The 12,013-nt window shown below is 40.6% G+C and overlaps 1 protein-coding gene across 6 annotated transcripts in view; it reads right to left on the bottom strand.

The window, feature by feature from the left end:
* Window positions 1-1,227: 1,227 nt before the first annotated feature.
* The window catches only part of cntfr (ciliary neurotrophic factor receptor), a 403,342-nt gene continuing 392,556 nt past the window's right edge, over window positions 1,228-12,013 (bottom strand). For all 6 annotated transcript variants that reach the window (XM_080217324.1, XM_080217401.1, XM_080217485.1 and 3 more), the window contains one exon: window positions 1,228-5,224. In XM_080217324.1, the coding sequence (XP_080073450.1) occupies window position 5,224 (1 nt within the window). In that variant the 3' untranslated portion in view covers window positions 1,228-5,223. The remainder of the gene's footprint in view (window positions 5,225-12,013) is intronic.

The following is a 12,013-nucleotide window of genomic DNA, read 5'->3' as shown; positions in this document are numbered from 1 at the left end:
GCTAGTTCCAAAAGTCCTCTCCCACTGACAGTCACCTGGCCAGGCTCATTTGCCAGTATGAAGTCCATATGGCCCTTCTCATTTTGGACTATCTGTATACTGTTTCAAGAAACCCTCTTGTATGCATCTAACAAATTCTGTCCCATCTAAGCCTTTTGCTCTAAGGAAGCCCCAGTCAATACTGGGGAAGTTAAGGATGCAAATGAGCTTATGAGGTTTTTTTATTACATTTGTTGTAGGTATTGCAGTGAATGTTGCTTTTGCTCAGAAGTTGATGCTCAATTTAATTCTGGCGCTTTCAACTTTCCTCATCTGCAGGTTACTGATAGCCTCTAGCTCAGCGAGCTCCTGTAACAAGTGCAGCAGACTGATGTAAATGTGACCCAACTACTGAAACGGTTCAGATTCCAGTGGACCCTTTTGGCTTTTGAGCAGGCACCTCATCAACTTGGTATGCAGAAGTATACCCCAGAATCACCCCGGCAACATCCCCCTCAGCAATTTATCTTAAAATTGAAAGTAGATGAACAAAAAATTAGACAATCTAACCTGTAGACGTTAGTGTCAATTTGTGAAGACTTTCTTCTCTTTTCTCTGCATACAGTTATCTCACAGAGTGTATGCTTCAGTGGTCGTCAACTGACTTCCAGTACTGTATTTTGCTGAAGTGGTCATTATTCATATAAGCCTTGACAATAGGAGTCACTAGAGTTTGAGCTATTTATTCCCCTGCCTCGCTCCCAAGTGAGCTAAGACCAATTGTCATACCAAGATCTTGCACATATTGAGAAAAATCAAATCAATGTAGGTCAAGAGTTGAAACTGCAGGCTTATTGTTTCAAATAGTATAGTTCGATTGAACCAAAATATATATTGGGTGCTTGTTTAAATAATTCCTCAGAATGGCCCAAAGCTCATTGGTTTGAAGCTTTTTGACTTTTTTGATTTGGATTTGATTTATTATTGTCACATGTATTAGTATACAGTGAAAAGTATTGTTTCTTGTGCGCTATACAGACAACACAGACTTGTACTCAGCACTAACACAACATTGCCAAATTTCAAACAGAGCAACAATTTATACTGCATGAGAAAAGGGAGATGATTGATTGACAAGTTGATACAGATTGACCATAGAGCATGGACCAGTGAACAATTGTCCTGCAGGATCTGTTTAATTTAAAACAGGTGCAATTTCTATTTACACAATAAAAGCAAGTTACGCTGTAAAGGTCCAAAAAACTCAACTTTACTGTTCAAAATTGATACATGGAATATAATAGAAGCTGGGTTATAGGGACACTGATAAGTAGTATTGTCACAGAAAAATGATAAAACGCAAATGCAAAACACAAATATTGTGTTTTGGATTATTCATACATGATGCAGTTACTCACAAAATAGAGAGAAAGGAGGTACACAACAGTAAAAACTCTTCTAGAAGTTTGTATAGGGAATTACACAAGTATGAGTCATGTGGTCATCTATGACTGAAGGAGTTTCTGCATTGTGTATTGCAGCAGATCAGGTAATTTAAGCAAAAGTTTCTGGAAAAGACTACAGCAATTGGAACAATGGTAGAGAGTAACTTGATAAAGCAATTGTCATTCAATGCTGTTCTCTTTAATGCAATATTTGGATGAGTCCACATTCATCAGTCACAGCAGGGTAACTTCCACCAGGAGTACCTCTGATATATTTAACCACATGCAACAGAGTACAACCATAACATACGTTATGGGAAACAAGAGAAAGCTAAGCTTTAATAAATATAATGGTAATCATCTTTGATAAGAATAAATTGCTGTTGAGTGATTTTCCCTTTGGTATAATAGAAATAGTCTTATCAGGACTCCACAGAATAAAGAAACTGTGAGAGATAAAGATGTACAATCCACCAAGTAACACACCTGAAGGGGCATGCCACAATGGTTTGAATGCAGAGGTAGCCAGGTGAATACTGACCCATAGCAACTTAAAAAAGTCTTCAGGTAGGTAGTTGCGGTTTGCTTTTGAATGTTTATTACAATGCAAATATATGAAGAGATCTACTTGTTTTAATGTATGTTTGTAGATAGAGACTACATTTCGAAAAAAAATTGTAACGCCAGTGAAAAAACAATAGGATTCTTTAAATGAATGACTAGAGCTAAAATTGTCCTTATTTGGATAAAGGCCTGGATTGTTACATTGACAAAGTGCCTCTCTATCACTTTGAAAATGGCGGTGGAGGCCAAAGTCTGAAGACCTTTTGGTGGAGATCAGGTGGCTTTTGGGACTGTTAACAGTGGATATGAGTGTATGTAAAAAATGTACAAACTCATTGTAACTGTAAAGAGTTGTCAAGAGAAAGAATCAAAAATGTCAAAAGCAGTTGTCAAGAGAAACTGTCAAAAGTAGCAAAAGTAACTATCACAAGTGTCAAAACTTTTAATACTCCTGCCCTTTAAATGATTGAAAACACTGTGTGGCATGTTTTAAAAAAAACATTGCTTGCTATTTTATTCTGTTGACATAAGCCTGAGTGCTAAGAATACTGGATTTGTGCTGCATAACTGTCATCACAATCTTCCATTATCCATGTGGGGGAACTTCCATTTTGCAATTTTATTGACAGTTCCAAATGGTTATAGACTCTTTGAAGCAGAACTGTGAATTCCAATGCTTGTTTTGTAAGGGATCACATACTTGAATTGAATATGTGGTCTTTTAAGGATTATGTAATTGAAGGAATACAAATTTAGTGAATGGAATTTTATGAATGGGAGTTTAAGTAGACACATACAACTTTATTTAATCTCAGCAAGGCTTTTGAGGTCTGCCAATGTAAAGTGACTGGGCGAGTTGGCATGAGATGTGCAAGGGAAAACGGTGGTGGTTGTGGGGGGGGGAATGGGTTGACATCAGTTTACACTAAGTTAACAAAGAGATTATAATCAGCTGTCGGGGTGCTGAAGGGCATACAATGGCAGTGTATGAGGGGAACATGGCAGGTGGGTGGAGATTCATAGATTGGCATGGAAGTATAAATGTCCATGAGGTGCACAGGTTGGCATATATGAGGGGCCATAGGAGTAGATAGAGGATATGGGCTAACATGGCTGGGGCATGTGTGGTGGTAATGCAGAGTGAGGATTAGAGAGCTGTTTTGTGTTTTAATGCTTTTGATAAACTCTGACAAGGTGCTGATGCATCAAGGTACATCTGTCACCCAAGGTCTGCATCCGGCAGCTTCGCATTTGCTTGGGGTTGCCCGACCCAATTCTTATAGAACTCTGTTACCTTGGGATGAAAACCCCAACTTCTGGAGCACTTTCTCATGGGTCACATTAGCGGAGCTGGGAATTGTCCTAACTCCACACTCCTGACCTGGGACTGAAAATTCAGGCCAAAGTTTATCACAAACCATTGAGTCTTTAGAGCATGGAGCCAACATCCTTTCCCTTAAAAGAAACTCTGTAATAGGTTTTACTGAATGTTTGCAGTTACCCATTTTTTTTTACTATTCATTCAAGGGACATGGGCGTCAGTGGCTGGCCTACATTTATTGCCCATCCCTAGTTGCCCTTATACAAGTGAAAGGCCTTTTCAGAGGGTAGTTGAGAGTCAGCCACATTGTTGTGGCTCCGAAGTCACACACAGGCTGGACCAGGTAAGGATGGCAAATTTCCTTCCCTCGAGGATGTTAGTGAACCAGATGTATTTTTCAGACAATCGACAAAGATTTCATAATCATCAGTAGATTCTTAATTCCAGATTTTTTTTTATTGAATTCAAATTCCACCTGTGGTGGGATTCGAACCAGGGTCTCCAGCACATTAGCTGAGTTTCTGGATTAATAGTCTAGTGATAACATCACTGGGTCATCGCCTTCCCATATTTGATGGACACTACATTTTGGAAATAAAAATTAAGTTAATGAAATTGCATGAAGTTGGATTTAATTTAACTGTAAAATTTTGAAATTATTAAATAAAAATATGATTTATTGAGGAACTTTATTTTAAAGAGATGGTATTTAGTAAGTGCATTATCATAGAATAATGCATAAGTTTCAAATAGATTTGGTGAATATGGTAATCGCTTCTATATACACAAAGAACCTTGGAAATAAATCAATTTCCTACATATTCAATGAGGCATCACTGTTAGATGACCATTTTTTAATAAGTGAGCTCTTATTTTTGCTTTTTTATTAAAAAAGATCAAGTTTCTAATTATTATTCTACTTCTAACATTTAACCACTACTTGTTAAATAAGTCATTTTTGCAGGATAAAATGTTAAATTCTTTTACAGAAGAACTTTTAGGACTGAGCTACTGACTTCTGTAAAACTAATTCTATGCTGATTATTAATTCATAGACAGATACAGGACTCTTGTCATTGTCCCTGCACAACTAAATTTAAGTTAGACCTGTGCCCTGTCAAGTTTATGCAGATTGCATTATTGGAAAGTATGTGAGAAGTTAAAATGCTTCTTATTACATTTTTTATGCTTTTCAAAATCTTTGTTTTTAAAGAAAGCTAACAAGCAATGATAATGTGTTTTTTTTCACAACAATACTACTGTTATAATCGACTAGCATACAAATACATTTTCCAGTAAAAAAATCAATGCAGTCCATCACAGGCATATCAGGATATAATGTTCATAGTGGAGCATTACAGTCCATCATTTCATGTCAGCCATAAGTACAAAAAATTGTTTTAAAACAACTGTGATAAAATTACAGGCCACAATCCTTAAGCTGAAAGGTTTCACAGTACTGTTACAAACAGTATCCTGTCATCTATTAGCGTCCGCTATCGCTACACAGATGCAGGTATTTCAAAAAGCAGAGCATTGTGGTCAAACGTTTATGGAGATCACGGTGTCTTTGGCATGATGATTTAGCTGTATGTGGTTGGTTTCTTTCACATTAAGTTTTGAAAATATTTTCCTCATCAGATGCAAGATTAAATGGTATTCGTTTGCCCATCAAAAAAATATATCTGCAGAACGATGTGTCCGGTAGGGATCCATGCTTTTGCATTCCTTGAGTTTATGTGTCTGTGTCCAGTGAACTTTCACAGGGATCGGAGCTTCACATTCCTATGAGTTTTTTTTAAGGAATAACGTTGAAAAAGAGATGCATTGGATCCACATCCACATGTGCAAAATAAAAAGCATGGATTCTCATATTTGCTTTTGTCTTTGATTACAGGAAAGCAAAAGTAATCATCTGTTGAACAAAAAGAAAAGTGTTGTTAGATAAATTTCCAAGTGAAAGTATCTGTTTCTACTATATATGTAAAATAGGGTCAAAGGTCTCTACTTTAATCTGTCTAATGTAAGATATTCTGTTAGCCACGGGAAGCATTATTCTTCAATAATGACACTCAAACTCTGGATAAGGCAATAATGACTCATTGACAATGGAGAGAACATTATAAGAAGTTGCTCAATATGATGCTTATCCATAATTTAGGCAACAATGCTGAGAGCTAATTATAAAGGTTCCACTTTGAGTGGTCTGATGCTATTGTATTTAAGAAACTTAAAAAAAACATTTTTCTGCTTATCAATTTTAATGTATCTGACTATTTCTCAAAACTGTCTGATTCATTTTCTGACCCACCCCTTTACCATCAAACGAAAATCAGAAAGTTCCATTTCAACCACGTCAACAAGTTTCCCTTTCAGGTGCTGAATGACCCATAGTGCATTTCCATTTGAAAATAAGAACACCTTTTTTTGCCTCTGTGGATTTTTATGCAAAGGTGAAATAACAGATTGGATGTGCGTAGTTCATTAGAGATACAGTGATGGGTTATGAGATTGAACGACCGTTTAGAACAACGTACTTTTCGTGACATTGATTCAACAACAAATTCAGTGCTGTGTGTTGTTAGTCTTATCGTTTGCTGAGATTTTACCCCTGATGGATCACAGAAACTAGTTTTTACTGGGTTGTTATCCCACTTATACCAAATACATTATATGAAAATGATAACAATTATTTAACATTATTTCCAAAGTTTTCGTTTCACAATTCTTAATTTCCTTATTAATTGGTTTTCCTTCTATCTTTGCTTTTGCCTTTTTGTTTCAACCCAGGAGAACAGGTGCAGGACTTTCTGCACAACCTGCTGCATGTTTCACTGTGGCGGAGCCTGCCCACCGGTGGTCCTGATGTTATCAGTGGGCTTACCTATTGAATGCAACCCTAGCCACCGGAAAACCTGTGGCAGAGTTGAACTGATGGCAGGATCAGAAAATCCTGCAGGCACAAATGGCTGAAAAATTCCAGCTGAGGCATGGGCAATCTTTTAAAAGTCCTGCTCCTCTCCAAAGAACATGGTCATTAAGTCAAAGTAAACATAAGTTAACTATGAAAGTTCTCAGTCTCTCTCTGACTTGTTGCACACTTTAAAACCCCACCACTGTTTATTGATTTACAATCTTTTCCTCTAGCTCCTTCTAAATCAGTGGGCCCTGTTCTTTCACTTAAGTTGTTCAATTAAACCGAACTACACCTAGGAACCTTGATCAGAAGGCAACATCCTAAATGGAGTTACAACCCACCATATAATCATGCAGTCTTTAGTTTTCATTAATGTTTAAAGAGTGCAGACACTTGCGTGTTGTTCAATAGCCATGGGAATTAGTAAAATCATATCAACCACAGATTGCTTTCCTGCATGTTGGAATATAGCAGAGCATCAAATTAAGAGGAAACACAAACTGTTCTTCCTGCTATCCATCATGAATTAGCATGAGGATTTGAAAACATTCAGTCCTGACAGTTTTGATTAATTGAAGAGGTAACAAAGCACTTCACATTCATCTTTAGTGTAATACATTTGTATTTACAAGGAGCTCAGAGTGAAAAGGGCAGAGTTCAAAGACTGTTTGAAATCTTTAATTGATGTACATTGGTGGGTTTGTTTGGTTGTTGTGATTTTTTTAGTGAAACTCTTGTACAAATCATAAAGCAGCCTTCCCAAACTTTTTCCTGGTGTGACCCCATTCCAGGCTGTATGTGACCCAATGGGTAGCTTCAGGCATAGAGCAAGTAGGGGAGGGGTGTAACCATAAGACTTAGGAGCAGTAGTAGGCCATTTTTAGCTCCTGGGGATAGGGATGTTTTAGCTCCTGAACTGGGTTAATTGGGGGAACGTGGTTGGGTGGGTATTCTAATGAAGAGTTGGGGTGTGGGCATTTTAAGATTTAGAAACAGTTTTAACATTTAAAGAGCTATTTCACAATACTCAGAAAAGGCACATCTCAATGAGAAAGACTCCGACACACTGGGCTGAACAACATGGGACAGGGCCAACATGCCTCCCCCAACCCCCACCCCTGCAGAAACAATATCAGCATGAAGCCAACATGCTCTGTGCCAACCTACCATTGGCCATAAAGCTCAGCAGAGCAAAAGAGGTGGGGAGATTAAGAAGGACTGAGTAGGACTTCCACCCCTCTTGGGGAGTAAGTCTCACCCTATGGAGCTGCTGGTCAATTGGTTTGTCTGGCACCTCCATCAGTTCCAGTAGACCACGAAGGGGTCATTGACCACTGGCAGGACTGGATCTCTGGAGCAGGTAAGTTTGTGATCTTGTGCTCAGAGTGTTTAGATTGGTTAGAGAGAGGAGTAGGAGAGTGAGGGGATGTTTCTGAGAGGGGAATGAAGTAGGAACAAAGGGAGAGGTCTGACCCAATTGGGAAAGGGCTGTCCCTCATCAGTGGCCAAATTTCAACAATTTCTATCAATGACTTGGATTAAGGGACTGGGTATATGGGAATGGGATTCTCAGGTTGCCCTGCAGCGTACTTTTCCCAGCGGAAATGGCTTGCCATTGACCACTGGTGGGATCTTTCAGTCTCGCTGCTGTATACAATGCTTTTCATGACATTTCTAAAGTAAAGTTTATTTATTAGTCACAAGTAAGGCTTTCATTAACACTGCAATGATGTTACTGTGAAATTCCCCTAGTTGCCACACTCTGGCGCCTTTTCGGGTCAATGTACTAACCAGCACGTCTTTTAGACTGTGGGAGGAAACCGGAGCACCCAGAGGAAACTCATGCAGGCACGGGAAGACTGTGCAAACTCAACACAGACAGTGATCCAAGCTGGGAATCGAACCCAGATCCTTGGAGCTGTTAGGCAGCAGTGCTAACCACTGTGCTACCGTGCTGCCCTGTCTCACCTCCAGGAAACCCAGTGTGAGGGGGTCACCTTAGGCAGGGCCAGAAGATCCAACTGGTGGGAAGGCTGGAAAATCCAGCCTATGGTTGCTCAGATTTGCTGATGACATAAAGATAAGAAAGTAAGTTGTGAGGAGGACATAAGGGGCGGAATCCTTCTGTTTGCTGATGTGTGGCAGTAGAGAGGCTAACAAGAGCTGAAAAGTCAGAAATCCTCCAGTGTAATATCACGTTGCAATTCTCCCAATGGAAGGTTAATGGGGGGTAGATTGTCCCATTGGCTGGTGGTACGAATCCTCTTTGCATCTAATGAATGTTCATTAAAACAGCCCATCAGGCCAATCTTGCATCATGCCAGGGTAAAACCGTGCCAGTCAAAAATCTGATTGCTAAAGAGTGCTGTGCACATTCAGTTCGCAAGAGTCTTTGGAGTGAGTGCAACAACTTTTTGACATGGTGCTGCACTGCTCCTGATGCACTGTTCACCACTCTGCCAGGGCATCTGGTTTCTGCCTTCATCTGCATGCAAAGTTGGTCTTCATGGACAAGCACCCTTTGACCATCCTATAACACTGAGTCAGATCAGTATAGCGCCTGAGCTTGGGGAAATTTAGGGGTCTGGGGATGGAGCGCAAGGTGAGGGTGGAGGCAGGGGGAGGGGGTTGCTGGTTGAAGGACTAGCCTGATGAAGATAAGTGGGCTGTGCAAGGAGGTGGGGTTGCGGGGCTGACAAGCACTTACAATGGCAGGCAGAGAGGCAAGGAGTGGGTAATGGAAGGCAGAGGGAAGACCAAAGGGAAAGAAGCTGGGTCCCGCAAGGCTGCATGAAAAGTTCACAAGTAAGGGGTCAAAGGGAAACTGTCATATACTTCACTTGTTGGATAGGAGTGGCACGGTGGTTAGTGCTGCTGCCTCACAGTGCCAGGACCTGAGTTCAATTCCGGCCTTGGGTCACTGTTTGTTTGGTCTGCACGTTCGCCCTGTGACTGCATGGGTTTCCTCTGGGTGCTCTGGTTTCCTCCCACAATCCAAAGATGTGCTGACCACGTTGATTGGCCATGCTAAATTAACCCTAGTGTCGGGATTAGCAGGGTAAATATGAGGGGTTACAGGAATAGGGCCTGGGTGGAATTGTGGTTGGTGCAGATTCGATAGGCCAAACGGCCTCCTTCTGCACTGTAAGATTCTATGACTTTCTATGATAGCTTGTGGGCTGGGTGAAAACAACAGTACAGGGTTATTAGTAAGTTATTGACTTTAGAGGCTTGATCTGGGCTAGGCAAATCTGCAAAGCACAAACTAAACACACGGCTAGACTACTAAAGCGACAGCTCCAAATATACAACAGATGTCACACTATTTACTGAAAGGGAATGCATGAAGACTCCAAATGTGGTGACTGGAGGTCCCAGTGGGGAATGGGAGCCTCGCAGATAATGGGCTTGGGGGGAAGAGTGATTGAATCAAGGAACAGACTTCTCCTTGAGGCTGCTAAGCCTTTTTCCTTTGAGTTGCTGCCATTCTGCTCTGGTGAGAGTGTAATACTAATGTCCTGGACTGGCATATAAATATGATTCCAGGACCTTCCAAACATCAGATGAGGGGGTGGATGGATAAACCCACTGCTGGCCTGCCGGGTGATTTGGAGGAGAGTTTGCATGCACATAATTAATCTGATTCCAAGCACAGATTCTGGCATGAGATCCCAACATTCTGACCAGCGGGAATGGTGCAGCCGTAGCCACAACACCGCACCCCCCCAGCCCCTGTCCCTTTGTCTCAAAATGGGAGAATTCTGCCTGTGGGGTCTGCAAAGGGACATAGCTAGTTGAGTGAACCAGAAGGAAAATGGGGCAGATGGATTATAATGTTGGAAAATGTGAATGTAGTGGCAGGAAGAATAGAAAAGCAGCATATTATTTAAATTGCAATGTTTGTGGAATTCTGCATTACAGAGGGATCTGGACGTTCTGGTATATGAGTTGGGAAAAGTTACTATACCGGAGCAGCAAGTGATAGGGAAGGCAAATGTACAACTGTTACTTCTTGCAGGCAGAATGTAACATAAAAGTAAGATGTGTACACAAAGTAAGACTACATCTTGTCTGCTGTGTGTAGTTTTGGCCTCTTTTTAATTAAGAATGATATACATGCATTCGAAGCAGTTCAGAGAAGATTCACTTCTCTGATACCTGGGATGGTGGAGGCGCTACCTTATGAGGAAAGATTGGACAGGCTGGGTCTGTATCCATTGACGTTTAGAAGAATGAGAAGTGATCTTCTTGAAACAGATAAGATTCTGCGGGGCCTAGGCTGTGGGTTCTGAAAGGATGTTTCTTTGCACAGACTAGAACCAGGGGACACAGTTTAAACATGGGGATCTTCCATTTGAAACAGAAATGAATCTTTGGAATTCTTTCCTGCCCTGGAGGCAGGGTCAATGCATATTCTTAAGGTAGAGTTGGATAGATTCTTGCTTAACAAGGGAGTGAAAAGTTATCGAGAGTAGGCGGAATCAGATCAGATCACAATCAGATCAACCATATCACACTGAATATGCAGGTGAGCTCTCCTCCAGGAAGGATAGCAGCAGATTCATCCACCTTACCCTTCAGCTGATGTTTGGGAGGTCCTAGGCTCGAGGGGCTGAATGGCCTACTCCTGTTCCAAATTCCAATGTCTATCTAACCCTGTTAGAATTTTATTCATTTCTAGGAGATCTCCCTCGCTCTGAAAAACTCAGCAATACTCAAGAAACTTTAACCAGGTTTTTGGATAAAGCAGCTCACTTGATCAGCATCCAATCCACTATCTTAAACATTCACTTCCTCTACCACTGATGCAAAGTGGCAACAATGTGTACCATTTACAAGATGGACTTCAGTAACGTGCTAAATTTTGTTAGCCCCTTCCAAACTCTCAACTCCTGCTCATTTTGAAGGAAAAGAGCAGCAGATACATAGGAACACAACCACCTGCAAGTTCCCCTCCAAGTCACACACCATTTTGACTTGGAACAATATTATTTTCAATTTTTCATCATTTAAAGAAATGTACCAAAATGGTATGGACTTTATCTGGCCACACTGCTACAGTTGCCAATATTCTGATATATGCTCCTGAAGGAACACTTGGAATCGTGATTCTTTGTTGCACCGTTACTCGGATAGGCTCAATAGACCAGGCAATCTACTTCAGTCTGTATGTACATATGTTTACCAATGGTTAGGGATGCACACTGATGTAAAGGCTGATCATTTTACAGATCAATGGTGGGCCTTTATGTCACTAGTATTGCAGCTAGGGTATCTGCCAATAGAATCAAGCCACAAAAAAAAAACTGAAGGAAGCTATTGGGCTGAGAAATTCCTGAAGCTCCTCATATTTTTTGGTGATAATGTTCTCACAGTGGCACTGGTAAGGAATTCCAAGATGCTGAAATAATAGTGTACGTAGATTCAGGGTGATGGCCTTGGCAGTGCAACAGGTAAATTAACCCCAAGAGTTAACTCAGAATAAAGGACTGGAATCTATACCTGTATTTTTGACAATGGGCCATTGTAACATTTTTGACTGTTGAGTCCTTTTCCAAACAGATGTCCAAATGCTCCAGCTGTGCTTTGCACAGTGCACTGGAATGTAAGTCAGCTGCACTGTGACATAGCAGCATTGTCAACAACTGCTTGCATAACCATCTTCTCACAAGTATAACATGTAATTTCCAGCGATGCTGTTAATCCACTGGGCATTTTCACAGCATTGTACTGAGAAGTCTTCACAAAAATAATCCCTTTGAGGTAAAAGGAATTCATGGCTTGCAA

The sequence above is a fragment of the Carcharhinus amblyrhynchos genome, chromosome 1, assembly GCF_965287045.1.
Source record: "Carcharhinus amblyrhynchos chromosome 1, sCarAmb.v2.hapA, whole genome shotgun sequence".
Classification (NCBI taxonomy): domain Eukaryota; kingdom Metazoa; phylum Chordata; class Chondrichthyes; order Carcharhiniformes; family Carcharhinidae; genus Carcharhinus; species Carcharhinus amblyrhynchos.
Note: the sequence above shows the minus strand (reverse complement) of the source record. Positions and strands in the feature narration are given on the sequence as shown.